Source organism: Kogia breviceps, chromosome X, assembly GCF_026419965.1.
Source record: "Kogia breviceps isolate mKogBre1 chromosome X, mKogBre1 haplotype 1, whole genome shotgun sequence".
In the NCBI taxonomy this organism is placed as follows: Eukaryota; Metazoa; Chordata; class Mammalia; order Artiodactyla; family Physeteridae; genus Kogia; species Kogia breviceps.
Genome location: NC_081330.1, coordinates 123,485,887 through 123,511,527, shown reverse-complemented (window position 1 = coordinate 123,511,527; position 25,641 = coordinate 123,485,887). Strand labels below are relative to the sequence as shown.

The following is a 25,641-nucleotide window of genomic DNA, read 5'->3' as shown; positions in this document are numbered from 1 at the left end:
AAGAGACGAAGAAGGACACTACATAATGATCAAGGGATCAATCCAAGAAGAAGTTATAACAATTGAAAATATTTATGCACCCAACATAGGAGCACATCAATACATAAGGCAAATACTGAGAGCGATAAAAGAGGGAAATTGACAGGAACACATTCATAGCAGGGGACTTTAACACCCCACTTTCACCAAAGGAAAGATCATCCAAAACGAAAACTAATAAGGAAACACAAGTTTTAAAGGATACATTAAACAAGATGGACTTAATTGATATTTATAGGACATTCCATCCAAAAACAACAGAATACACATTTTTGTCAAGTGCTCATGGAACACTCTCCAGGATAGATCACATCTTGGGTCACAAATCAAGCCTTCGTAAATTTAAGAAAATTGAAATTGTATCAAGTATCTTTTCTGACCACAATGCTGTGAGACTCGATATCAATTATAGGAAAAGCTCTGTAAAAAATACAAACACATGGAGGCTAAACAACACACTAGTTAATAACAAAGTGATCACTGAAGAAATCAAAGAGGAAATTTAAAAATACCTAGAAACAAATGACAATGGAGACACGATGACTGAAAACCTATGGGATGCAGCCAAAGCAGTTCTAAAAGGGAAGTTTATAGCAATACAATCCTACCTTAAGAAACAGGAAACATCTTGAATAAACAGCCTAACCTTGCACCTAAAGCAATTAGAGAAAGAAGAACAAAAAAACCCCAAAGTTAGCAGAAGGAAAGAAACCATAAAGATCAGATCAGAAATAAATGAAAAAGAAATGCAGGAAACAATAACAAAGATCAATAAAACTAAAAGCTGGTTCTTTGAGAAGATAAACAAAATTGATAAACCATTAGCCAGACTCATCAAGAAAAAAAGGGAGAAGACTCAAATCGTAGAATTAGAAATGAAAAAGGAGAAGTAACAACTGACACTGCAGAAATACAAACGATCATGAGAGATTACTACAAGCAACCGTATGCCAATAAAATGGACAACCTGGAAGAAATGGACAAATTCTTAGAAATGCACAACCTGCCGAGAATGAACCAGGAAGAAATAGAAAATATGAACAGACCAATCACAAGCACTGAAATTGAAACTGTGATTAAGAATCTTCCAACAAACAAAAGTCCAGGACCAGATGGCTTCACAGGTGAATTCTATCAAGCATTTAGAGAAGAGCTGACACCTATCCTTCTCAATCTCTTCCAAAAGACAGCAGAGGGAGGAACACTCCCAAACTCATTCTAGGAGGCCACCACCATCACCCTGATACCAAAACCAGACAAAGACATCACAAAGAAAGAAGACTACAGGGCAATATCACTGATGAACATAGATGCAAAAGTTCTCAACAAAATACTAGCAAACAGAATCCAACAGCACATTAAAAGGATCATACAACATGATCAAGTGGGGTTTATTCCAGGAATGCAAGGATTCTTCAACATATGCAAATCAATCAATGTGATACACCATATTAACAAATTGAAGGATAAAAACTATATGATCATCTCAATAGATGCAGAGAAAGCTTTTGACAACATTCAACACCCATTTATGATAAAAACCCTGCAGAAAGTAGGCATAGAGGGAACTTTCCTCAACATAATAAAGGCCATATATGACAAACCCACAGCCAGCATTGCTCTCAATGGTGAAAAACTGAAACCATTTCCACTAAGATCAGGAACAAGACAAGGTTGCCCACTCTCACCACCCTTATTCAACATGGTTTTGAAAGTTCTAGCCACAGCAATCAGGGAAGAAAAAGAAATGAAAGGAATCCAAATCGGAAAAGAAGAAGTAAAGCTGTCACTGTTTGCAGATGACATGATACTATACATAGAGAATCCTAAGGATGCTACCAGAAAACTACTAGAGCTAATCAATGAATTTGGTAAAGAAGCAGGATACAAAATTAATGCACAGAAATCTCTTGCAATCCTATACACAAATGATGAAAATCTGAAAGAGAAATTAAGGAAACACTGCCATTTACTACTGCAACACAAAGAATAAAATACCTAGGAATAAACCTACCTACGGAGACAAAAGATCTGTATGCAGAAAACGATAAGACACTGATGGAAGAAATTAAAGATGATACAAATAGATGGAGAGATATACCATGTTCTTGGATTGGAAGAATCAACATTGTGAAAATAACTACTACGCAAAGCAATCTATGATTCAATGCAATCCCTATCAAACTACCACTAGCATTGTTCAAAGAACTAGAACAAAAAATTTCACAATTTGTATGGAAACACCAAAGACCCCGAATAGCCAAAGCAATCTTGAGAACGAAAAATGGAGCTGGAGGAATCAAGCTCCCTGACTTCAGACTATACTACAAAGCTACAGTAATCAAGTCAGTATGGTACTGGCACAAAAACAGAAATACAGATCAATGGAACAGGATAGAAAGCCCAGAGATAAACCCCCGCACATATGGTCACCTTATCTTTGATAAAGCAGGCAGGAATGTAGAGTGGAGAAAGGACAGCCTCTTCAATAAGTGGTGCTGGGAAAACTGGACAGGTACATGTATAAGTATGAGATTGGAACACTTCCTAACACCATACACAAAAATAAGCTCAAAATGGATTAAAGACCTAAATGTAAGGCCAGACACTATCAAACTCTTACAGGAAAACACAGGCAGAACACTCTATGACATATATCACAGCAAGATCCTTTTTGACCCACATCCTAGAGAAATGGAAATAAAAACCCAAACAAACAAATGGGACCTCATGAAACTTAAAAGCTTTTGCACAGCAAAGGAAACCATAAACAAAACCAAAAGACAACCCTCAGAATGTGAGAAAATATTTGCAAATGAAGCAAGTGACAAAGGATTAATCTCCAAAATTTACAAGCAGCTCATGCAGCTCAATAACAAAAAACAAACAACCCAATCCAAAAATGGGCAGAAGACCTAAATAGACATTTCTCCAAAGAAGATATACAGATTGCCAACAAACACATGAAAGGATGCTCAACATCACTAATCATTAGAGAAATGCAAATCAAAACTACAATGAGATATCATCTCACACCGGTCAGAATGGCCGTCATCAAAAAATCTAGAAACAATAAATGCTGGAGAGGGTGTGGAGAAAAGGAACACTCTTGCACTGCTGGTGGGAATGTGAGTTGGTACAGCCACTATGGAGAACAGTATAGAGGTTCCTTTAAAAACTACAAATAGAACTACCATAGGACCCAGCAATCCCACTACTGGGCATATACCCTGAGAAAACCATAACTCAAAAAGAGTCATGTACCAAAATGTTTATTGCAGCTCTATTTATGATAGCCAGGACATGGAAGCAACCTAAGTGTCCATCAACAGATGAATGGATAAAGAAGATGTGACACATATATACAATGGAATATTACTCAGCCCTAAAAAGAAATGAAACTGAGTTATTTGTAATGAGGTGGATAGACCTGGAGTCTGTCATACAGAGTGAAGTAAGTCAGAAGGAGAAAGACAAATACCGTATGCTAACACATATATATGGAATCTAAGAAAAAAAATTTCATGAGGAGATTAGTGGTAGGACAGGAATAAAACACAGACCTACTAGAGCATGGACTTGAGGATATGGGGAGGGGGAAGGGTAAGCGGTGATGAAGTGAGAGAGTGGCAGGGACATATACACACTACCAAATGTAAATTAGATAGCTAGTGGGAAGCTGCCGCATAGCACAGGGAGTTCACCTCTGTGCTTTGTGACCACCTAGAGGGGTGGGATAGGGAGGGTGGGAGGGAGGGTGACACAAGAGGGAAGAGATATGGGAATATATGTATATGTATAACTGATTCACTTTGTTGTAAAGGAGAAACTAACACACTATTGTAAAACAGTTATACTCAAATAAAGATGTTCAAAAAAAAAGACTCTATCCTTCAATTGTAAGGAAAAAAAAAGATACAGACTATTATGTATAAAATAGATAAGCAACAAGGATATATGTATAGCAGAATGAATTATAGCCATTGTCTTGCAATAATTTTTAATGGAGTATAATCTGTAAAAATACCGAATCACTATGCTGTACATCTAAAACTAATATAACATTGTAAATTAACTATACCTCAAATAAAAATAAAACAAAAATGGATATATTATTTATTTTAAAACTTTTTTTCTTAATAAATTCACAGATTTTCGAAGTAAATCTTATCAAACACAAGTTTTGGTAGTGTAGACCAGGGGTCAGCAATTATCTTTCTGTAATGGGTCAGACAGTAAATATTTAAGCTAAGTGGATCAGATGGTCTCTTTCGTAACTACTAAAACCTGTCCTAGTAACTCCAAAGCAGCCATGGACAGTAATAAACAAATGACTATTACTGTGTTCAAGTAAAATTTTATTTACTAAAACAAGCAGAAGGCTGAATTTGGCAGTGGGTTATAAATTGCCAAACCATGGTGAATAAAAAAAAAAAAAAAAAAAACAGAGTCATGTACCAAAATGTTCATTGCAGCTCTATTCACAATAGCCAGGAGATGGAAGCAACCTAAGTATCCATCAACGGATGAATGGATAAAGAAGATGTGGCACATATATACAATGGTATATTACTCAGCCATAAAAAGAAACGAAATTGAGTTATTTGTAGTGAGGTGGATGGACCTAGAGTCTGTCATACAGAGTGAAGTAAGTCAGAAAGAGAAAGACAAATACCGTATGCTAACACACATATATGGAATCTAAGAAAAAAAATGTCATGACGAACCTAGGGGTAAGATGGGAATAAAGACACAGACCGAGTGGAGAATGGACTTGAGGATATGGGGAGGGGGAAGGGTAAGCTGTGACAAAGTGAGAGAGTGACATGGACATATATACACTACCAAACATAAAACAGATAGCTGGTCGGAAGCAGCCGCACAGCACAGGGAGATCAGCTCGGTGCCTTGTGACCATCTAGAGTGGTGGGATAGGGATAGTGGGAGGGAGGGAGATGCAACAGGGAAGAGATATGGGAACATATGTATATGTATAACTGATTCTCTTTGTTATAAAGCAGAAACTAACACACCATTGTAAAGCAATTATACTCCAATAAAGATGTTGAAAAAAATATTCCATTGTATATTTTCTATCTGTTTTCAATTGAGGTATAATTCACCCATCATAAAATTCACCCTTTTGATACACACATATAAATGGTCTTATTATATCTGTAAGGCTTTCAACTATCACCACTATCCAACTCAAGAATATTTTTATCACTCACCAAAGCCCCATATGCATTAGCAATCATTCCCCATTTTCCTCTCTCCCAAGTTGCTGTAAACCACCCATTTATTTTCAGTCTCTTTGAATTTGGCTTTCAATAGAAAAAAAAAAAGCTCCTAGGAAATTTCTGCTCAGCTGGGAGGGAGGTGATGGAATAAATATTCCAACTCTTTCCTTCCCAACTCTGATCTCCTGCTGGTGCCTCCTATTGGCTGAAGTCGACTGGAAATCAACTGGTCAATAAAGCCTAATTTGTGTAGCCCATTGACCAGTCTCCAGAGGCTGGAGGGACATACAGGGATAAGAGAGTGCCCAAGGGCCCTATAGATTCTTGAGAAGATGCTAGGAAGAGAATGGATTGCCAAACAGAACTGGAAAGTAGAAGGGGTATGCAATCCTGGTGCAAGAAGCTGTGACTCCATGGTGAAAGGACATGCCCCTGGGGATAATGGGTCTAGTCAACATAATGGAATCAAGGGGTCTGAAGTCCACACTAAGATTGTCTTCAATGTCCTTATGTAACAAAAGATTAATAATGGCATCGTTTCATCTTAATTTTTAAGTGGCTTCTGGAGACCCAAGAAAATGATTCATCATCCATTATTCATATTTCATTGTCATTCTTATCTGTATCAGTGTGACTTTGTATACATGGCATTGAGAATTGCATTTACCATTTCTTTATGGTATCCTATAAATAAATAGAAAAGCTTATTTTCAATTATATGATGGGAGCCTGTGTAACTAGATTTGTCTAGTATTTACTTAAAAACTGATTTAGTTTTACAATATAATTTAGCCTTATCTTGAAAGCATTGCAAGCCGTAACAAAAATAGATTTCCTTAAAAGGAGAAAGATGAATGGTTACTCAATTGTTTCCATCTCTTTAGCTGATTACATTTCTTGGTGCACTGGTCAAGAAGCAAACACAACTCTATTTTTCCACAGAGTCGGTCTAATGTTTACATTAAAGTATCTCCAAGGATTGAAGACATGCTAAAAGGGAAGATTATGTTTTTAGCATGTCTTCAATCCTTGCTAATCTTCTCTTTTAATAAAGAGGGAGTGTAAAAAACTATACCTCAATTTTTTAAAAAAAGAAAAACATGGAAGCATTTCCTTCCTCTTTCTAGGAAAAAAAAATAAAGAGGGAGTGGGCAACAGTATACAGCTAGATTTTAATCATATTGCTGTTCATTGCATTTATTTTTATTTATTGGTAGTAGTAGTATAGGTTTTCCATTTATGGTAAGGACAACAACAATTTCATTTTCAAACCTATGTCTTTTAGTAAATAAAAAGAATCAGTTTTTTAAAAAAAGAATCAGTTTTAAGAATTAAAAAATGTAAATAAATAATCTTCAGCTCCCTTCAAAAATTTTTCTCTGACAAGAAACCCTTTCCTTTGTGTCAATTTAATTCTCCCCTCATTCACATTTAGCAATTTATCCAAGTCATTTGGCATGATGACTCAACATACTTTTTATTAATAAAGTTAGGAACATAAAAGTTGAATTAGGTTTTCTTTCCAGAAGCTCATATGATAATTTCCCATCTGAAAAATAAAAGCATCTTGTTTTCTTCATCCATATATGTTTTGCATATACTATCCATCATCACTGAAAAATACATCTCTTTTTTCTATTTTCTTAAATTAATGTGAAATGTTGAATACAAATTATAATCCTCTCCTTAGAATTAAGTAAATGATTAAGGAAGCTATTATATAAATGGCCTCATGTGACTGTGATAATGAAAGCATTTATTCAAGAATAACAATAGTTTACATTTATTGGAGTCCTCGAAGTTGATATAGCCCTCTACCCATGTCATTGGATCCTTGCTACCACCAGGGGTGGTAGACAAGGAAGGTGATACATCTCCCATTTTACTGAAGGGAAACTGGAGCTCAGAGAGCTAGTAATCTGTCTATGACTGTAGAGCTAGTAAGCAGGGACTAGAACTTGGATATACATCTTCTCAATTCTCAATATCATGTGCCATAGATGCACAAACCTGGAGGGAAATAAGTAGGTTTATGACAGACCCACACTTTTTTTTAAAGGCTCTGTTAATAGAGATTCCATCCATTTTTCCTTGCCTGGTGCAACAGTCAACCATTTGGCAGGAATTCCCATCATTTATGTATCCTAGACCCATGGACCCTATACGGCTGTCCTGAAAGATGGAGATACGCATCTTTGGCATATTTTAGAAAATGGACATTATACTCTTGAGGGCAACAATTACATTGTCCTTTAATGTTCTTATATGAAGTGAACTAATTCTAGCATCTTGGTCTCTGAGAACCTGGAGCTAAGAGAGAGGGGGGGAGGAAGAGAGGGAGAAGAAGAAGGAAGAGGAAGAGGGGGAAGGGAGGAAGGGGAAGGATGAGGAAGAGGAGGAGGAGAGAAACCTTTGATGAATATGTTAAACCTATTAACATAGTCAGTTAACTATGTTAATCCTATTTAACTTTTTTTTTTTTAGCATTTAACAACTTGTCAGGATGCCCCTCTGACCTTCTACTTCTTCTATTATTCTCTCTGCTCATCTTCATCCTACTTAATTTTTCTTTCTGCTCTATTCCAATGTGATGTCACAGTATAGCTTTAATCCAGATGATCTGGGTACTAATCCTGGCTGTCTCTAGTAAGATTTTTTTCTACTTAAAACTTACTTTTGGGGCTTCCCTGTTGGCACAGTGGTTGAGAGTCCGCTTGCCGATGCAGGGGACACGGGTTCGTGCCCCGGTCCGGGAGGATCCCACGTGCCGCGGAGCGGCTAGGCCTGTGAGCCATGGCCGCTGAGCCTGCGCGTCCGGAGACTGTGCTCCACAATGGGAGATGCTACAACAGTGAGAAGCCCGTGTACTGCAAAAAAAAAAAACCGCAAAAAAACAAAAAGAAAACTTACTTTTGTCTGAAATTAATATATACCATTATTATTTATTCATATTTACCCATTTGTATAGCAATATCTATGTTCACTACTTTTAGTTGCATCTTATACCTTCCTTCTGGAGTCATTTTCTGTTTTCTTGAAATAGTCTTTCACTCTAAATTTTATTTCTCTTTTATTCCTCTCTTGACATTTCCATTGTCAGTAAACAGTCTCAGTTTTGTTTGGAAATATATTTATTTCACTCTTGTTTTTGTTTTTAAAAGAACTTTGCAGATATATAATTCTAGATTGGCAGCTATATTCCCTCAGTATATTGAATAATTAACTTCATTATCTTCCTGTCCTCTTATTATTGCTGAGAATTCAGTTGTCAGTCTAATTGTGGTCACTTAGTAATTTTTTAAAAATTGATTTCTGACTGATCTCAAGGTCTTTTCTTTGTCTTGAGTGTCTTCAGTTTCACTTTCAGTACAATTTATTTAGGTGTCATAGTTTTTTCATTTATTCTGCTTGGATTTCATTTGAATTTCTGATGCTGATGCTTCAAGTTTTTCATCAATTCTGAAAAATTTTAGTCATTGCTTCTTCACAAATCACCACTCCTGAAATCTATTATTTCTTTGAAACTCCTACTTGTCATGTGTTAGATCTACTCTCTCTATCCTCTATGTTTCTTAACCTCTCTTTCATGTTTTCAAATTCTTTGTCTCTTTGTGCTATTTTTCCAGATAATATCTTTGGTCACTCTTCCAGTAATCTTATATGCTATATCTAATATGATTTTAAATAGCTCATTGACTTGTAAATATAAATTATTATACTTTTAATTTCTAGGTACTATATTTGGTTCTTTTTGAGTCACTTATTTCTCACTCATTCTTTGCTTCTGTAATTGTGAAACATAATTAATATATTTATTCTAAGTCTGATAATTTTAATATCTGAAGTGTTTGGGTATCTGCCTTTATTATTCATTGCTTCTCCCGGCTCTTACTTTTGGAGGCCTTGTTTTGTCAAATGTTCTGAGATTTATATTTGCAAATCATATCCATTATAACTTCAGCTGAAAGAAAACGTTGAAGTGTGTGTTGAAATTTGTTTCTCCCAAGTGGATGAGCATTGCTTCCACCAGAGATACGTGAAGTCACCAACTCAGAACAACTTTAAATAAATTCTTGGTTTGAGGTATTTGGATTATAGATTTAGGATCACAAGCCCATATGATGTTTTCCTGTGGTTACAAATTCTCAGACATGTTTTAGTTCCATTTAGAGTCAAGTTTTGGGTAGGCAAATGCTTCTGTGTTATCTCTCCTTTTCTGTGGTTTATACAGAGGGTCTCCAAATAGAACACCCACCTTGTCTGGGCTCTAGGCCTTCTCTCTCATTCTCCCTCCCCCATCCCACCAAGCTGCCATTAAAACCGAAGTCATAGGGCTTCCCTGGTGGCGCAGTGGTTGAGAGTCCGCCTGCCGATTCAAGGGATACGGGTTCGTGTCCCAGTCTGGGAAGATCCCACATGCCAGGGAGCGGCTGGGCCCGTGAGCCATGGCCGCTGAGCCTGCGCGTCCGGAGCCTGTGCTCCGCAACGGGAGATGCCACTACAGTGAGAGGCCCACGTACTGCAAACAAACAAACAAACAAAACCCACAAAAAACCAAACAAACAAAAAACCGAAGTCATAAATCTTGGGGGATAAAGAGATACTCTAGGGTAACTCCTGTCTTTAGTACTTGAATTTTAGTCTGGATTCATGCTCTCTTGTTTCGAGTCTCTGAGAATTTCTCTTAGTTCATGGCCAATTCAACTTTGTTTTTAAAAACATATTTTATCCACAAAGTTTAGGTGTTTTGTCTTGAGAGGTTTTTTTCAGTCTATCTACTCTTCTTTATTGCTTGAACTGGAAGATGACACAACAGTCTCTGTAAACATTAATAATGACAATCCTTTGACATAGTTGCTATAGTTAATCTTCAAAGACAACTGCCCAATGAACCATATCCTCTAGTATTCACACCCTAGAGAAATTCCCTTCCACACTGAAATGGAGCTGGCCATGTGTAACCAGTAAAATGTAGCAGAAGTGACACAGCATGACTCCCAAGACTAGGTCATAAGAATCCTTGCAGCAGTATTTTCCTTACTCTCTTGGAATGCTCACTGTTGAGACACACCTTCTCGGAACCCAAGGCACCATGTTGTATGAAGCCCAAGTCCCAGGGAAAGGCCATGTGTAGGTCTGCTTGTTGACTGTCCCAGATGAGTTCACATCCAATACCCAACAAGTAATATCAATACCAGTCAGGCAAGTAAGCCACCTGGAAGTCTGACCCAAATAAGCCCTCAGATGACTCAAGCCTCAGCTTCCATACAACAGCTTGAGAGACCCCAAACAAGAATGTCCAGATGAACCCACTCCACGTACAGACCTTGAGAGACAAATAGTTGTTTTAAACCATAAAAGTTTGGGGGTACTTTATTATACAGCCACACATTACCAGAAGAACACTTAGGTGTTTTTTGATTAGGAGCCATTTTATCTCTTTGAAGTGCCTTTGCAAAATTAGGCTCTAATGTGTTATGCTGATATTATAGGGCATTTTAATTTCCAAATTCATAGAAGGACAGCACCTGGTTCCTGTTTTCATACATGACCTACACCTATGAATTAACAACTAAAAGTGCATGACACTCACACAGACAATTAAAATAGACAACATTTGCTCTAGGTATTAATCGTTTAAATGTGAATGATGTTAAAGACTTTGAAGATAATAGAAGAACACATCTTCATAACTGAAATACTGATACTTATATTACAAGACAAAAGTAGCAAAAATCGTAAGGGAAAAATTAGTAAATTTATTTTAATAATACGATAAAGAAAGTTAAAAGCCACAAACTGGGAAAAGATATTTGTAACATATATAACTAGCAAAAGATTGCTATAAAATAGTTTTACACAAAAATAAGGAAAAGGAAAAATCTAATTGAATAGTTTTCAAAAGAAATAAACAGATGTTTCACAGACATAACACAAATGGTCAGTAAACATATTGAAAAGGTACTCAGGCTCATTAGTAATTAGATAAATACAAACTGAAACCATGAGATGCTATTTAACATTCTCTAGATTGGCAAAAATTAAGAAGTCTGACAATGCCAACTGTTGGTGAGTATATAAAGAAACTAAACCCTTTCTCCACTATGGTGAGAGTGTAAATTATTAGTACACTGTAAGAAACAACTCGGCATCATCTAATAAAATGAAGCTTTGCATACCTTAGGATTCAGTAATTCTTCCTCTAAACATGCACATGTACAAGAGAAGAAAGGTACAAGAATATTATGCAGCATTATTTATCATAGTAAAAAACCTGGAAACAACCCAAAAGCCCATCTATCAACAGTGGAATGGATGAATAAATTGTGGCATGCTCAGAGAACGGAGCAACACAGTATGAAAATGAATGACTTCTTGCTACATGGCAACAATATAATATGGACCAAACAAAACAAGTCACAGAAGAATACAAACAATCTCACTCAATTTATGTACAGGTTAAAACATGAGAAACTAAACAGTATGTGTGTATGTGTGTGTTAGAATAATAAAACAAAGCAAGAAAATGATGAGATTAGTATATTAGCATTTGGGGGCTTCAGAAGTGTGGGTTATTTTCTATGTCCTATGCTATGTGTGGTTACATAGAAATTGGTTTTATCATTATTATGTATATTTTATAAATATTCCAGATATATATTTTTATAAATATCCAATACTTCATAATACACCATTTTCAAAAAGCAATTTAAGGTAATAATTAGCAGTGAAGTTTAATTAGAAATAGAGCATCAAAGAGAGAGGTCTGAGAGCTAACTCAAATTCCAATCCAAGGAGTGAATAATAAGAACACATAATATAAATGTTCATAATGGGTATTATGAAGCTGGAGATGGCTCTGTCAGTCTATTTGAGATAGGTTCTACTCAACTTTTTCACATTCCAACCATATGGTCAGATGGTTGACTCTAACTCTAACTTCATGTTTATCACGAAACCTTCCTAGGTAGAATGCACCGAAGAAGCTTACACATCATTCAGTCCACATGGGTTACTTGGCAGCCTGATAGCTACATTTTCATTCTGGTTTATATTTCAGGTTTATATGACATATAGTTGGTATGTCACATCCTTGATTAGTAACATATTTGGGGCACAGACAAGATTAATTTTGTGAAGCTGCCAAGCTAAGAACCAGAGTTTAAATGGTGAAGAATCCATAGGTGAATGCCACATTTTGAAGCTCTTGGCTGTCAGTAAGCTGACCTTCCCAGATGATACCCTGACCGAGAGTCCTGATCCCATAATATTCATTTTTCTTACCTTCACATATAGATCATAAGTCCCTAGAGGGCAGAAATAATGTCTTATATTACTTTGCCTCATCTTCAGAGAAATACACAGTACTTTGTATATAGTAAATGCTCAATCAATATTTGTTGACTGGTTGATTGACAGGACTGTTGATTACCTACGTCCTTTCCCATTAGTGTCTATGCTATGCTTTACAACAATAATAAAAATGTTGTCAGTGAATACAGTGAGTGGAACTCCACTTCAACTACCAAGTGCTAGCTTACTTGCAAATATAAAACTATTGCTATTGTCCAACTTAAAATAATTCACTCACTCTTTCAAAATCAGCTTCTTTTTAGTCTTCTGTGAATCAAGAAGAGGCATTTTATATGGGGGGGGGACAAACTTATCAAGTCAATAATAAAAATTTAAAATCTGAGAACTCTCCAGAAGAAAATTTCAGCAAGAGTATCATGATAACTCAGGTGATGTTGAGGCGGTTTTCGTGTCAGTTGTAGAACCAAACCTAGTAGATTCTAAGACAAGTGATACTGCAGCAATCTTACTGTTATTCGTTATTTTCATTTTGAGAATTGTGGCAAAGAAGGAACCTTTCCAATACATCCGAGTAGGATTATATTTGATTTATCCTCCAAATTATTGTTTGCCTACTTGATGTTTATGAAAAGAAATGCTGCATTTCTCACGTTAGCCAACAGAGAAGCAATCACTTGTATGAATCATCACTGGAAATAGAAATTGTTTCAAGTGCTGGACACATTTGTGGTCTATGAACATTGAGCACTAATAAGCAGAAGAATTCCAATCCTAAAATGATTTTTCTGACATCTAAGTCATTTAATCCAGAAATGCTCTGGACAGACATCCAATTGTCTGCATGGAACCCGGAAGAGCAGTGATTTCACATTTACACTTCACGGCCTTGAAGCTTGCCTCTCGGCATGCTGAGCATCTTTATTCATTCCACAAGATAAAGAAGAGAGAAGCAAGCTAGATTTCTAAAAATTAGAGAATAAATGCAGGGTGACAGCAGCTCTTTAGGCATCCTTGCTCTGTAGACAACGCTGGCCATTAAAAACTGCTTTAAATTCATCAGTACTAGTGCTTGCAGCAGCCTGCACAAATCAAAATGTGGGAACTACATTTTTTACCTCCCTTTTAAAATTCCTGTCCTGGGGCTTCCCTGGGGGTGCAGTGGTTAAGAATCTGCCTGCCAATGTAGGGGACACAGGTTCGAGCCGTGGTCCGGGAAGATCCCACATGCCATGGAGCAACTAAGCCTGTGCTCCACAACTACTGAGCCTGCGCTCTAGAGCCTGTGAGCTACAACTACTGAGCCTACGTGCCACAACTACTGAAGCCCGTGTGCCTAGATCCCAAGCTCCACAAGAGAAGCCACCACAGTGAGAAGGCCGCTCACCGTAATGAAGAGTAGCCCCCGCTCACCGCAACTAGAGAAAGCCCGTGCGCAGCAATGAAGACCCAACACAGCCAAAAATTAATTAATTAATTAATTAAATCAAATTCCTGTCCTCCTATCAATTTATTTAACCCAATGGAGTGGGCTCCATAATGTGCCCTTTATTTCCAATATAACCACTGCAAGGAGATAAAGGACATATGGACCAGTGAGTGGCCATGAAGGTTGAGAGTCAATTGTTGACTCTGTAGTGGTAGCTTAGAGATCTAGGATTTAAGAGATAGACTCTACCTGATACCTGAGATATTACATATAGTCAAAAATGGCAATCACTAATCATTAATCTCACAAGCTACACATTTTAACAAATATCATAATGACATGCAGCCTCACGTCAGAGGGTTTTCTCACTCAGAAATCCATTCTAACCTAGGGCCCTAGAGTGAGAAGAGGGTCTGTTGGAGGCAGAAGAATGTAATTCAGAACATTTTATCACGATGAAATTGGGTTTATCATTCTCTGTGAGGAAGCGTCCTCAAGCAACTAAAGATTTGGTAAAACAACTTCTTGCCCTCTCTACCTAAACCTCTACTTCTCAGCTGGTGTCAATTATAAATTAATAAGTCCTTTCTTAATCTCTACTTCATCTTTTCAGTGGAAGAAGGAATGCCCATATAAGAGGAGGCCATCTCTCTTCAGGAAGACCCGTAAGAGTTCATGAGGTGACCTGATGCAGGATATTAGACATCTTTCAACTCTTTTCCCAAGGAAATTGACTTTGAGACTCTTAATAATGGGCTTTGGGGACTTCCCTGGTGGCACAGTGGTTAAGAATCTGCCTGCCAATGCAGGGGACACAGGTTCGAACCCTGGTCCGGGAGGATCCCACATGCCACGGGGCAACTCAGCCCGTGCGCCACAACTACTGAGCCTGCACTCTAGAGCCCGTGTGCCACAACTACTGAGCCCACGTGCCACAACTACTGAAGCCCGTGCGCCTAGAGCCCATGTTCTGCAACAAGAGAAGCCACCACAATGAGAAGCCCTCGCGCTGCAACAAAGAGTAGCCCTGCTCACCTCAACTAGAGAAAGCCCGCGCACAGCAGCAAAGACCCAACGCAGCCAAAAATAAATAAATAAATTTGTAAAAAACAAATGGGGCTTCCATTTGTCATTTGTGCATATGAATTTAATGGAGACCAAAATTCCATCAACAAAGGGGCACTTACTACAATGGACTCATAAACATAGTTACTAAAAATAGTGTGGGTATATAGTAGCTTCTCCGTGACTTGAAAAATATCAGTCATACATATGATGAGAAATAAGTCTGTTCCCTGGAGAGGAAATATAGAAAGTACGACTTTGTCACTTAATAATCATGTGGACTTGGGAGAATTGATCAACTTACATGAGCTTTAAATTCCTCACTGGAAAAAACATAGTGATTAATCATTGTTCTGCCTACTACATAGTATGGGTATTTTGAAAACTACAAAGCATTATGTATATGTTAGAGATTTATCAGTGTCAGTAAATGATACTGATGTTCAAACGATTCTGATGTTCATAAGGAATGTCTATTTGTTTACATCTACTTAGAATTCTTTAATATGTGGCATCATATAGACCAAATCTTTATGATGTTATAGGATGGGTCAGAATCTTCTCATGTTTCTGAGAAGAGTACAAAACAAGGGTGCCGCGTGCCTCAACCAGCTGTGATTCAGTGAATTAGAAGCTTAGGTGGATTCAACTTCAGGATTCTATTGCATTGCAAATAAGAGCTTTTCCAAGCTCCTGAGACTTACTGCCTTTGAAAGTGGAATTGTCCAAGGGACAGTGAAAACATGAATTGTAGCAGTGAACAGATGCTCAGAACTGAGATTACGAGCGTAAAACACACAGTCAGCTGTGATGTGATAAGACTTTCAAGAGCATTCTGTATTTTTTGTAGCAATATCATCATCTGTATTTTATATATTATGACAATGAGGCTCAGTGGTATTAAATGACTTGCCCATGGTCATATAACTGATCAGTGTTAGAGGTGGTACCTGGATTAAGGACATCAGATTAATAGTCTCCTAGTTGTATTTTCATCTCATGCTATAGACTCCTGAGCCAGTGAGCTGGGATTCCTTTCAAATCATCATAGTTCTCAACTTGTTAATTCCCTAACAAGTAATTTTTTTTTAGATTTAAACTGATTAACAAGTAATTTTTGACAGAATGATACGTATGTAAGTATACTGGTTTTTTAAAGCAGCACTTCTGGGTGCATTCAAAAAATTACATTATCATCACCATCAATACCATTATGATTCCTGTTATTAACACTGAATGGATGGATATACCATGGTAGACAAAACCAGATGCTGCCCCTGTCCATTACAAAGCTCATTATCTAAGTAATTAATCATACACATGTATATGTGCAATGGTGACAAGCTCTTTGAATCAGAGTTGCTGAGTAGTAAGGGAGCCTGTAATAGATAGAGGTGTGCAGGTCAGGAAAGTCCTTCTTGAGAAAATAACACTTGAGAAGAGATTTGAAAAATAAGCTGATGTTAACAAGACAAGATGGGAGGCATGAGCACTCTCTGGGATTAAGCAAGACGGCCAGCACGAGGGACTAAAAAAAGGCCGGTGTGGGTAGAGGAGAAGGAATGAGATGAGTAGGGAATGAGAGGAAAGACAACGTAGGCATAGGCCAGACCACGTGGAACTTTTAGATCATGTTAAGTAGTTTTCTTGTTCCACCTAAAGATCAGCGGAAAGTCGTCATGTTACTCAGAGGGTATGACGTGATCAGATTTTGATTTCTGAACAGTCGTTGTGAATGGAGTGGAATCATGAGGTGGAGGAGGATCTGCTGTTGGTGCAGGTAGAGGACTTGGGTAACTATTGCTGCAGTACGAGCAAGAGATCAGGGTAGCTCAACTAGGGTCATGGAGGCTGAGAGGGACAGAAGTGGACAGACTTGGTAAATATGTGAGAGAAAATCAATAGAGTTCGTAGGGAACTGAATATGGTAGGCGTTGGAGAAGGAGTCTTAGCGTTGATGCCTTGACTTTTGGTTGGTGATAATGAAACAGGCATAGCAAAAAAGAAACAGGATTTGAAGGAAGTATTAAAAGTTTGGTTTTGACCTGTGGACTTTGTGGAGCCTTTGAGACATTCAACAGGAATTGTTTAGGATGTGCAGGTCTAGACAGAAATATATATTTGTGTGTCATCTGCATAAAAGGAAAATGCAAGTTACAGATGTGTATAATATTGTCTAAGAGAGTGTAGTATGAGAAGATAAGAGGACCTTGAATACAGACTTTAGAAAATCCAACTTTTACAAGCCAGGTAGAGGAGGATATGGCTGCCAAGGAGACAGAATAGGAGGCAAGCCAGGAGTGTACTGTGTCACAGGGTCGAGGGAAGAAAGCCCTTCAAGAGAGCAGAATGGTGGCTCTTAGGGACAGAAGAGAGGGGGAAATGAGGAGCTGCTAATCAGTGGGTATAGTTTCAGTGATGCAAGATGAGTAAGTTCTAGAGATGCACTGTACAATATTGAGCCTATAGTTAACAACATTGTATCTTACACTTAAAAATCTGTTGAGAGAGTAGATTTCAAGTTAAGTGTTCTTTCCACAATAAAATAAAAATAAATTTAAATAAAAGAAGGGAAAAGAGATCGATGATGTTAAGTGCCATGTAAATGTCAAGTAAGATGACAACAGCAAAAATATCTTTCGGCCTTAGTTACAAGGAATTCATTGGCAGACTTAGTGAGGGCTGTTTCTGTAGATTGACGGAGCTGGAATCCAAATTGAGGAGAGCTGAGAAGTAAGATGAGGAGGTTACACTAGATCCTCTCTAAAGTTCCTTACAACTCTACAATAATACGTGCTTTGATCTCATACTGCTAGCCAGAGTCGCCCTTTGTCACAGGTTTCCCTACTCACCCTACTCTTGTTTAATAACAAAACTCTGCTGTTGAAAGAAATGACTTGCAAAGACTGTATTACTTTAAGCATCATTACAACCTCAAAAAATTTTAGGACAAATCTTTTTCATATACTTTTACATATGTATTTTCTCTTTTGGAAAGAATCTTGAGCACAAAAAAATCTTGTATGAGTTTTCCATAGCACCAATTGAAGAAATATATTTCCAAGAACTGATTTTCTTTTTTGGGTCAGGACTGCAGGGATAAAATCAGGTCTAGAGTTTCCATGTGGATGAATTCGGAAGCGAACAGATTCAAAGCTGCAGTCCAGGGATGTCTCACCCTACACCATACTGCTTTCCTTTTAAATTGAATCACTTTTTCTGGGCTTTGGGAGTTAAAAGAACACTTCCAAAGAATTGATTTTGTATGTAAGCAGAATACTTGGGCACTGCTTCTTTTCATCTAAAGAAAGGTCCTATATTCTCACTGTCTCGGTGGGATAAATTTCTGATAAAAGGGCATACAGACCATTGCTACTTGACGTGTGATCGGTGGACCAGCAGAAACAACCTCAGCTAGGAACTTGTTAGAAATGCAGAATCTCAGGCACCACCTCAGACCTACCAGATCAGAATCTGCAGTTCAACAAGCTCTTCAGGTGATTTATGTTAAGATTAAAAGATGAAAAGAACATGCATTTTTTCTCAGAATCTACTTTTTAAAAGCATAGAATTCTTTGTTACTCTGCCATAATATTTAAACTTATCCATGGGCATATTAGTCATTTATGGACTGAAAATTAATCATTTTATTTTGTTTTAAAATTAAGATCTGCAGTGGAGTGCCAAGGTGACAAACAAGGTACGTTTTACAGACAAAAAGTAGGTTACACACCCAGCTCATGGCAGAACATGCATTTTTCATTCCCCCTTGCCAGAGCTGATAATTACTTACACTGAACTATCTACCCTTCCTCTTTTTTTTTATTAATAACAACATTTGTAAGTTTAATTTGAAATAGCAAGGTTACCTGTCATGCTTTTGTACAGGATTTATAAACTTTCACTATTTTCTGTCTCTTTAGCCAATTTAGGAGAACATTTACACGTTATTACATGACTCCTCCCTGGTGATTAACATCTGGAATGGGCAGATGAAACTCCACCTGCAGTCTCACCCTTCCTTGCTCCAGCTCTTACTCCGAGCCTTACTCTCTAACCTTTAACCAGGGCAAGAAAAGATTGCTACTGCCCCCTGCCGGCCCATTGTATTTTTCCTCCTCTACAAATCCGTGACTTGAAGAGGATGCCCAAAGGATTTTGAGCCGCTGAAGAAAGCTCAGAGAAGGGGCTTTCCCTAGTGAAGAAGTAGAGAGATCCTTTGGGAACCGGCAGCTAAAATCAAACGAGAACACTCAAGGGGCGAGGAAGGTATAAAGGGCTTCTAAATTAAATGATCGATCCTCATGAACCATTTTCTGCATATGCGCTTCTCTATGCCAATGAAATGTCCCCTCCTCTTCAGCACAGGATTCCTCTTTTGCCTCTAGCTTTCACTGATAACGAGTAGACTACCCACTCCCCTATTATAATTTCAATACTCTAGATCCTGTTCTCTGCTTCGCCCAATTTTCTTTTCCCACGCCTAGACCTCATTTCCCTTCTCTTTTCTGCTTCAAACTCCCGTCCCGCCCACCCACCGACAGACTCGCATTTCCAGGAGCTCAGCCCCTAGCCTTCTTCACCCTCTCCATCCCTGACCTCTGCTCTTCCCTGGTCATCACCGCACCCCTTCAGCACCCCTTCGCGCGGAACGGCCAGTCACTCTTTGCCTTGGAATAGCAGGAATGTCCCTTCTGGAATGCCTCTCCCCGACCCCCGCCCCAAGCGACTGAAAAAGGAAACATGCGCACTTCAGAGCTAGGAGCTGTCCGAGTGCTGAAATTTATAGGCTCGGTAAGATCACGTCTCCGTCTTTCTGTAGCCCTCATTCCAGCACAGGATTTCAGCAATTTTGCCCTCTTCTTCCTACCCACTCCAGCACGCAGAGTCCTTTCTTCTCCCTCATCTACAACTTCTTTTAAAAAGGGAACATTTTCTAGAGAAAAGGGATTTGCTAAAGAGAAAGGACCTAAAACAAAAGCTACAGCAACCCGACTTCCAGCGTGGCATTGTCACCAGCCCCCTTTGCATGGTGATGCGATTAAGGTAGCAGCATCTTTATTCTTCAGGAAAAGCAGCTGGGCGATCCATCAGTTCTAAGGCTTTGTCTTTCCTAGGTTAACTGATGGTCCTAAGCCCCCGTTTGACCTGACCATGATGCCCGGTACTGGCACTTTTTGTTTTTTCTCAGCAAACTGTACAAACCCAAATCTCTTTTTGATTTTCAAGGAAACTAGATTCCTGCCAGATTTTGAGTCTGGACAATAAATAGATACTTTGTCCTAGCTTCTTTCTGGAATCATTTCGGGAATATTTTCCACAAGCATCACAGATACAGGAATGAACCGGCAGCTAGTGAACATTTTGACAGCCTTGTTTGCATTTTTCTTAGAGACAAACCACTTCAGGTAGGTGAAACGACTTTGCATGTTGATATTTTCCACAAGAAAACTGTTTGAAAGAGAACGTGTCATGCAATTTTTATCTATTTCTCTATGCCCCGGGCCACATTCGGTTAATTTTATAAAGGAGAGTTAGAGTTCTTTTGTTCTTTTAAAAAGCTGAATTATGGTGGGAAGGTGGTAAATTTTCACAAAGGCAAGTTTTATGATGCATAAACCCACTCTGTGCATTTCAACGTATTTTCACAGCCAATGTGATATTAAGATACTCTGATGAGTTGCATGCTCTTTACATTTCTATATAATGGTGATTTTTTTTTCTTTTTTTGCTTTCAAATTCTTCTGGAAGTCATTTAAAGGGATTACTGAATGCAGTGCTTTTCATATGGTGGAAGTGATTGAATTACTTTGCCAGGAGCATGTTCATTTTATGTAAAATATAAAAGAACCCAAATTCTTAGCTAACTTGGGACTTCTATTGTATTTCAGCAACTAGATGCATACTATGAGAACTACAATTCAGGAAATTTCTTGAAATACCAAAAACATTTAAAATCTCATTTTACCACTGTAGTCTACTGTTCAATATATTTAGAAATGTATTGCCTATCAAAACTGAATTAATATGACATCTTTGTATTCATGCATGCATGAGAAATGGACTATGCATAATTTTAAAAAGTGAGAAGTCATTATTTGCATGCTTGCATTTTCTACTTAATTTACAAATCGTCTAATCAATTGATACCTCAAAATACCAGATTATTACCAGTAAGTGAAATAGCCATCCTAATGGCTAAGAGGTTCTAAGACAAGATAGAGATAAGAGATGTTCATACAACAAAGTGTAGGACTCTTCATTTAATTTTCACCAAATTTTATGGTATTTTTTCACAGAACCAAGAGAAATGGAACATATAGCAATAATGCTATGAGTACTGGGAAAACCCACTATGTTCCTTTCAGGTTCACACCTCCTACTATGATTAAGAGAAATTGTAGGCTGGGTTTTATTAGAATCACCATCATCATCATCTTCATCACCACCACCATCACCATTATAATCAAATAATACTTGATTAATCAGATGAATCTGCATATGGGAATGTGAGTATTTCTAGGTGATTGTATCAATTTTTAACTCTTACCAAATGTTTATATCATCTTTGTACTCATATTTAATATTACTCCTTTGAAAAACCGGCGAGAATGTGGTATTTTCCTAGTGATAAGAATTAACAATATTATTTGTTAAAATACTGAAAAGAAGGCTTGAAAAATATATACTTTATGGAAGAAATCAACATTCAGTCAACGACTATGTATTGTCAAAGAATTCATTTCACTACAAACCATATATGCTCTTTTCATAAGTCGTTTAAGGAAAATGAAAGTCTGAGAAATTTTCCAGTTACCATTCAGAGTTTTTGATAATGCAAAAGACAAAATGCTTTAGAAGTTCTTTTTCATGAATACTTTGCTAGAGAGTCAACAGTTTAATGCTAATATATAAATAACAGCTGATAAAATAATAGAAGTACAGACATGCTCATTGTTGACCTATTTTAAAATGAAGTTAAATTTCCAAGTGCAGATTTTCTTTTAGAAAACACATTGGAAATTATTAATAGCTGAAAGCTGGAATACCATCTAGCAGGTGACAAAATAAGCAATGGGATACTTAGTTCATGATTTACTTTGTTCTGCCCATCTTATTATATATTGTTTATAAAAAGTAGAGGACATATTAAGGGCCGAAATGCTGGAAGAATGTTTTGGAAGTCATGGGGAAATAATTTAAGACAATCACATAAATTTTAGAAATTATCTTCATTTCTCTGATGACACTAGAAAGAAACAGCTTTATATATCCGTAAGAGCTACAACCTAAAGCTATGAATGTTGTATCATCTTAAACATCTTATGGCAAAGTTTGGTAACTTAGGAGATATGACTCAGGATTTATACCTTTCATCACTTAAAGTTAACTCTAGACCATGTACAAGTTAGGAAGTTGACCAAAGAGTTTATACTTTTCCTTTTCTTCTTCTTGACATATCAAATATATTTACAAAACATGATGTCAAACATTCTGTGAGCATTAGTTCTCAGGTGATAAGAATGTAATTGTTGCTAAAAGAGTTAATGATGTGTTTAGGGCAGCTTTCTGCAAAGACCATGACTCCAGGTCTGGAAAACAACCTTCGCAGACCCTATCTCCTTCAGATTTCTTGGACAAATTAATGGGAAGGACATCAGGATATGACGCAAGAATCAGGCCAAATTTTAAAGGTAGGTTTCACTGAAACTTATGTTAACTAAGCCTGTGGGAAATCTAGATGTTTGAATACTCCGAACAAAAATTTTCAGGGCTTTTTATTATAAAATGAAAACAACAAGCATAGTATTCATTTCATTTTGGCATTCTTTTGAACTAGTTGATTTAATAGCTTAAATTTTACACGTTGCTTGCCACTTTCAAAAACTTTCCTCATTTGTGTTATGTTCCACAAAGAAAACTAACGACAGAGATTATTGCCACATTTCCTATGTTATCTTAAGTGGGAGTGGGACTGGAAATGAATACAAGAACAAATGATGGACTTGATTTGTATGAATCGTTACACCAAAATCTTTGGTTTGGGTTTTAAATACGTACTCCCAAAATGAAGTTTACATCTCAATATATAACATGCCCTTTTATACACTTTCAGGCCTCTCTCATTTTTAAACCTTGTGAGGAAAGGCTCTAACTGAATATATTACAAAGTTTTGGTTTCCTCTTGTTTAAACATTCTAATTCTTTATTTGAAATTATTTATCTGAAGTTAACAAAGAAGATCACAGAATCGTAACGTGCGTACGTCAAAGATGGTGGATACTTTCTTTGTTCAATTAGAAACAAACCAAAAAGTTTGGTGTTTTTGTATGTTTAACATTACAAAAATGTCATTAATAGAAATTACTTTTTAGAAATTACCTTTTATCTATTTAATTTATTTTTACTCTGAATCAGAAAAATACTGAAATAAGAAAGAACCAATTAATTATTAATTGAATTGTTGTTGATGTTTTAATTTTTAGATACATATTTTAAATAAATGCATTTTATCTGGTAATTTAACTTAAAATAATGCATTGTGAAGTGCTTATATTTTATAAAAGGCTAAATCTATAATATTCTAGGTATTATGTCATAATTCATGCATCGCTTTGGTTTTGCTTATTAGCTATTTAATTGGATTGCTTTCCTTGAGGTTTGATTAATTTTTATTATTGGCAAATATGAGCATGAAAACTAAATTCAAAATTCCTTTCTTCTTTAAATGCTGCACCTCTGAATATACCCAGCTAAGGGCACATTTATTTCATAAAGAAACATGTCAGAATTTTGACCAAACAGATGTTTTTGACTTAAAGAGTATTTCCAAAAGAGACAACAGAACTTAGTTCAAAAGCTTGATTTTGCTGAAAACAGTTTTCATGTTTGCCCAATTTCATATTAATTTTGTGGTCACCGGAAGTCAATATTTGAAATAAAATCCTATGAGTAAGTATTCGAGAGTCAGCTTTTTCAATGGACCTGCTCACTTGTACATTTATTCACTGAGCCATTCAATAACTTTTAAGTCTGAACTACATGCAGGATACTAACTACTGCATGCTTTGAAAACTTGCGAGTTGAAACAGGTTTGGATGCTACCATCAAAAATTTCATTGGAGAGAGTAGATGTTACATGAATACTTATATGATAATATATAATACTAGGAAGAAATAGTTAAGTAGTTAATGGTTAAGGAACATTAGGAAGTATAGATAAAATACTACAGGATTCCAACAAAAGCAGAGATGCTTTCCTATTAAGCTATTCACGGAAAGCTTCATAGAGAAGGACCAGAGATGGAAAATTGTTTCAAGTTTATGAGCATCTTGTTTAATAGCAGCTATTATTCATTATTTTCTAGAGATAATTTTTTAAAAGGGAAGAAAAGTGCAAAGAGTAATAAAACAAACACCCATGTTGTCAATGCTACCTTAAGTGACCACATAGAATGAGCAATAATTTCCACACACAGCTTTTTTTTCTGGTTCTTCTGGGGATGTCACTCTTTGGAAATAACATTTCTCATGATTCTAAAGAATAAATAAATGAGGAGAATATCAAGCACAGCAAAGCATGGCCATGTTTTTGAGATCTGTCCTAAAGACCTGAGTACAGGATGTTTTAAAGACTTATAAAAGGGAAATGGGTGAATATAATTTAAGACTCTAACATTAATGAACTTTACTGACTTTTGTCTCCCTCTTCCCTTAACTCTCTGATTCAATGAACCCTGATATTCTTTCACAACTTTTACTTACATGGACCATTTATATCAGATCAATTACCTAACAGCTCTCGCAATTCTCTTTACTGTGAGGATCTTGGCTTTTCCTAGATGTAAAACATTCCCCATTATTTTAGACTAAAACGATTTTTCCTCCTTGGTGTTCCCATGAAACTTTATATGTCTAATATAGTTCTTTTGCATATTTATGTTTTATCAACTCACCCCCGCACCGCATCTGAGAGGGCAGGGAGGTACCTTATTTATATATATAGTTTATATACAATATTATATATAGTTTCAGGTGTACAGCATACTGACTCAGGGTGGGTTTTTTTTGCAGATTATATTCCATTAGAGGTTATTACGAGATATTGAGAAGGGGTGGGAACTTTTGAGGGATGAACCAGTGGTCGTAGTGGCTAGCAAAGATGATTTTAGCTGAGCTGAGGAGAAAGAAATAAAAGAAAGAGATAATAGGGAACTTGTAACAGCAAAGAGGCTAGGAAGACTATAGTACTTACTGAAGTTGATTAGCAATGTATCAATGAGAAATTTTATAGAGTAGGTAGAAATGAAAGGTGATTAGGAAATGTGATTGTATCTGGAATAGTGATAGGCTCCCTGTAAATGCCAAACACCAAACTGACTATGATAACAATAAACATGGTGATGATGATGACGATGATATTGAAAATAACAATAATGGTGATTAATAAGAAGACAAAAGGGCAAAATTTGATCACAAGAATATAAGCAAGAGCCATATATGGGCTGTTGAGATAAAGGCTATGGCTTTTCTAGAAGCCTTATTAAATATTAGCAC

The 25,641-nt window shown here is 36.9% G+C and overlaps 1 protein-coding gene across 3 annotated transcripts in view; it reads left to right on the top strand.

Annotated features, from left to right (window-relative positions):
* Positions 1-19,860: 19,860 nt before the first annotated feature.
* GLRA2 (glycine receptor alpha 2) overlaps positions 19,861-25,641 on the top strand; it is a 187,361-nt gene continuing 181,580 nt past the window's right edge. Inside the window, exons 1-2 of one of the 3 annotated variants that reach the window (XM_059050859.2) lie at positions 19,861-20,492; positions 22,645-22,778. In XM_059050859.2, the coding sequence (XP_058906842.1) occupies positions 20,425-20,492; positions 22,645-22,778 (202 nt within the window). In that variant the 5' untranslated portion in view covers positions 19,861-20,424. The remainder of the gene's footprint in view (positions 20,493-22,644; positions 22,779-25,641) is intronic. The other 2 variants (XM_059050858.2, XM_067024024.1) reach the window with 2 other exon arrangements.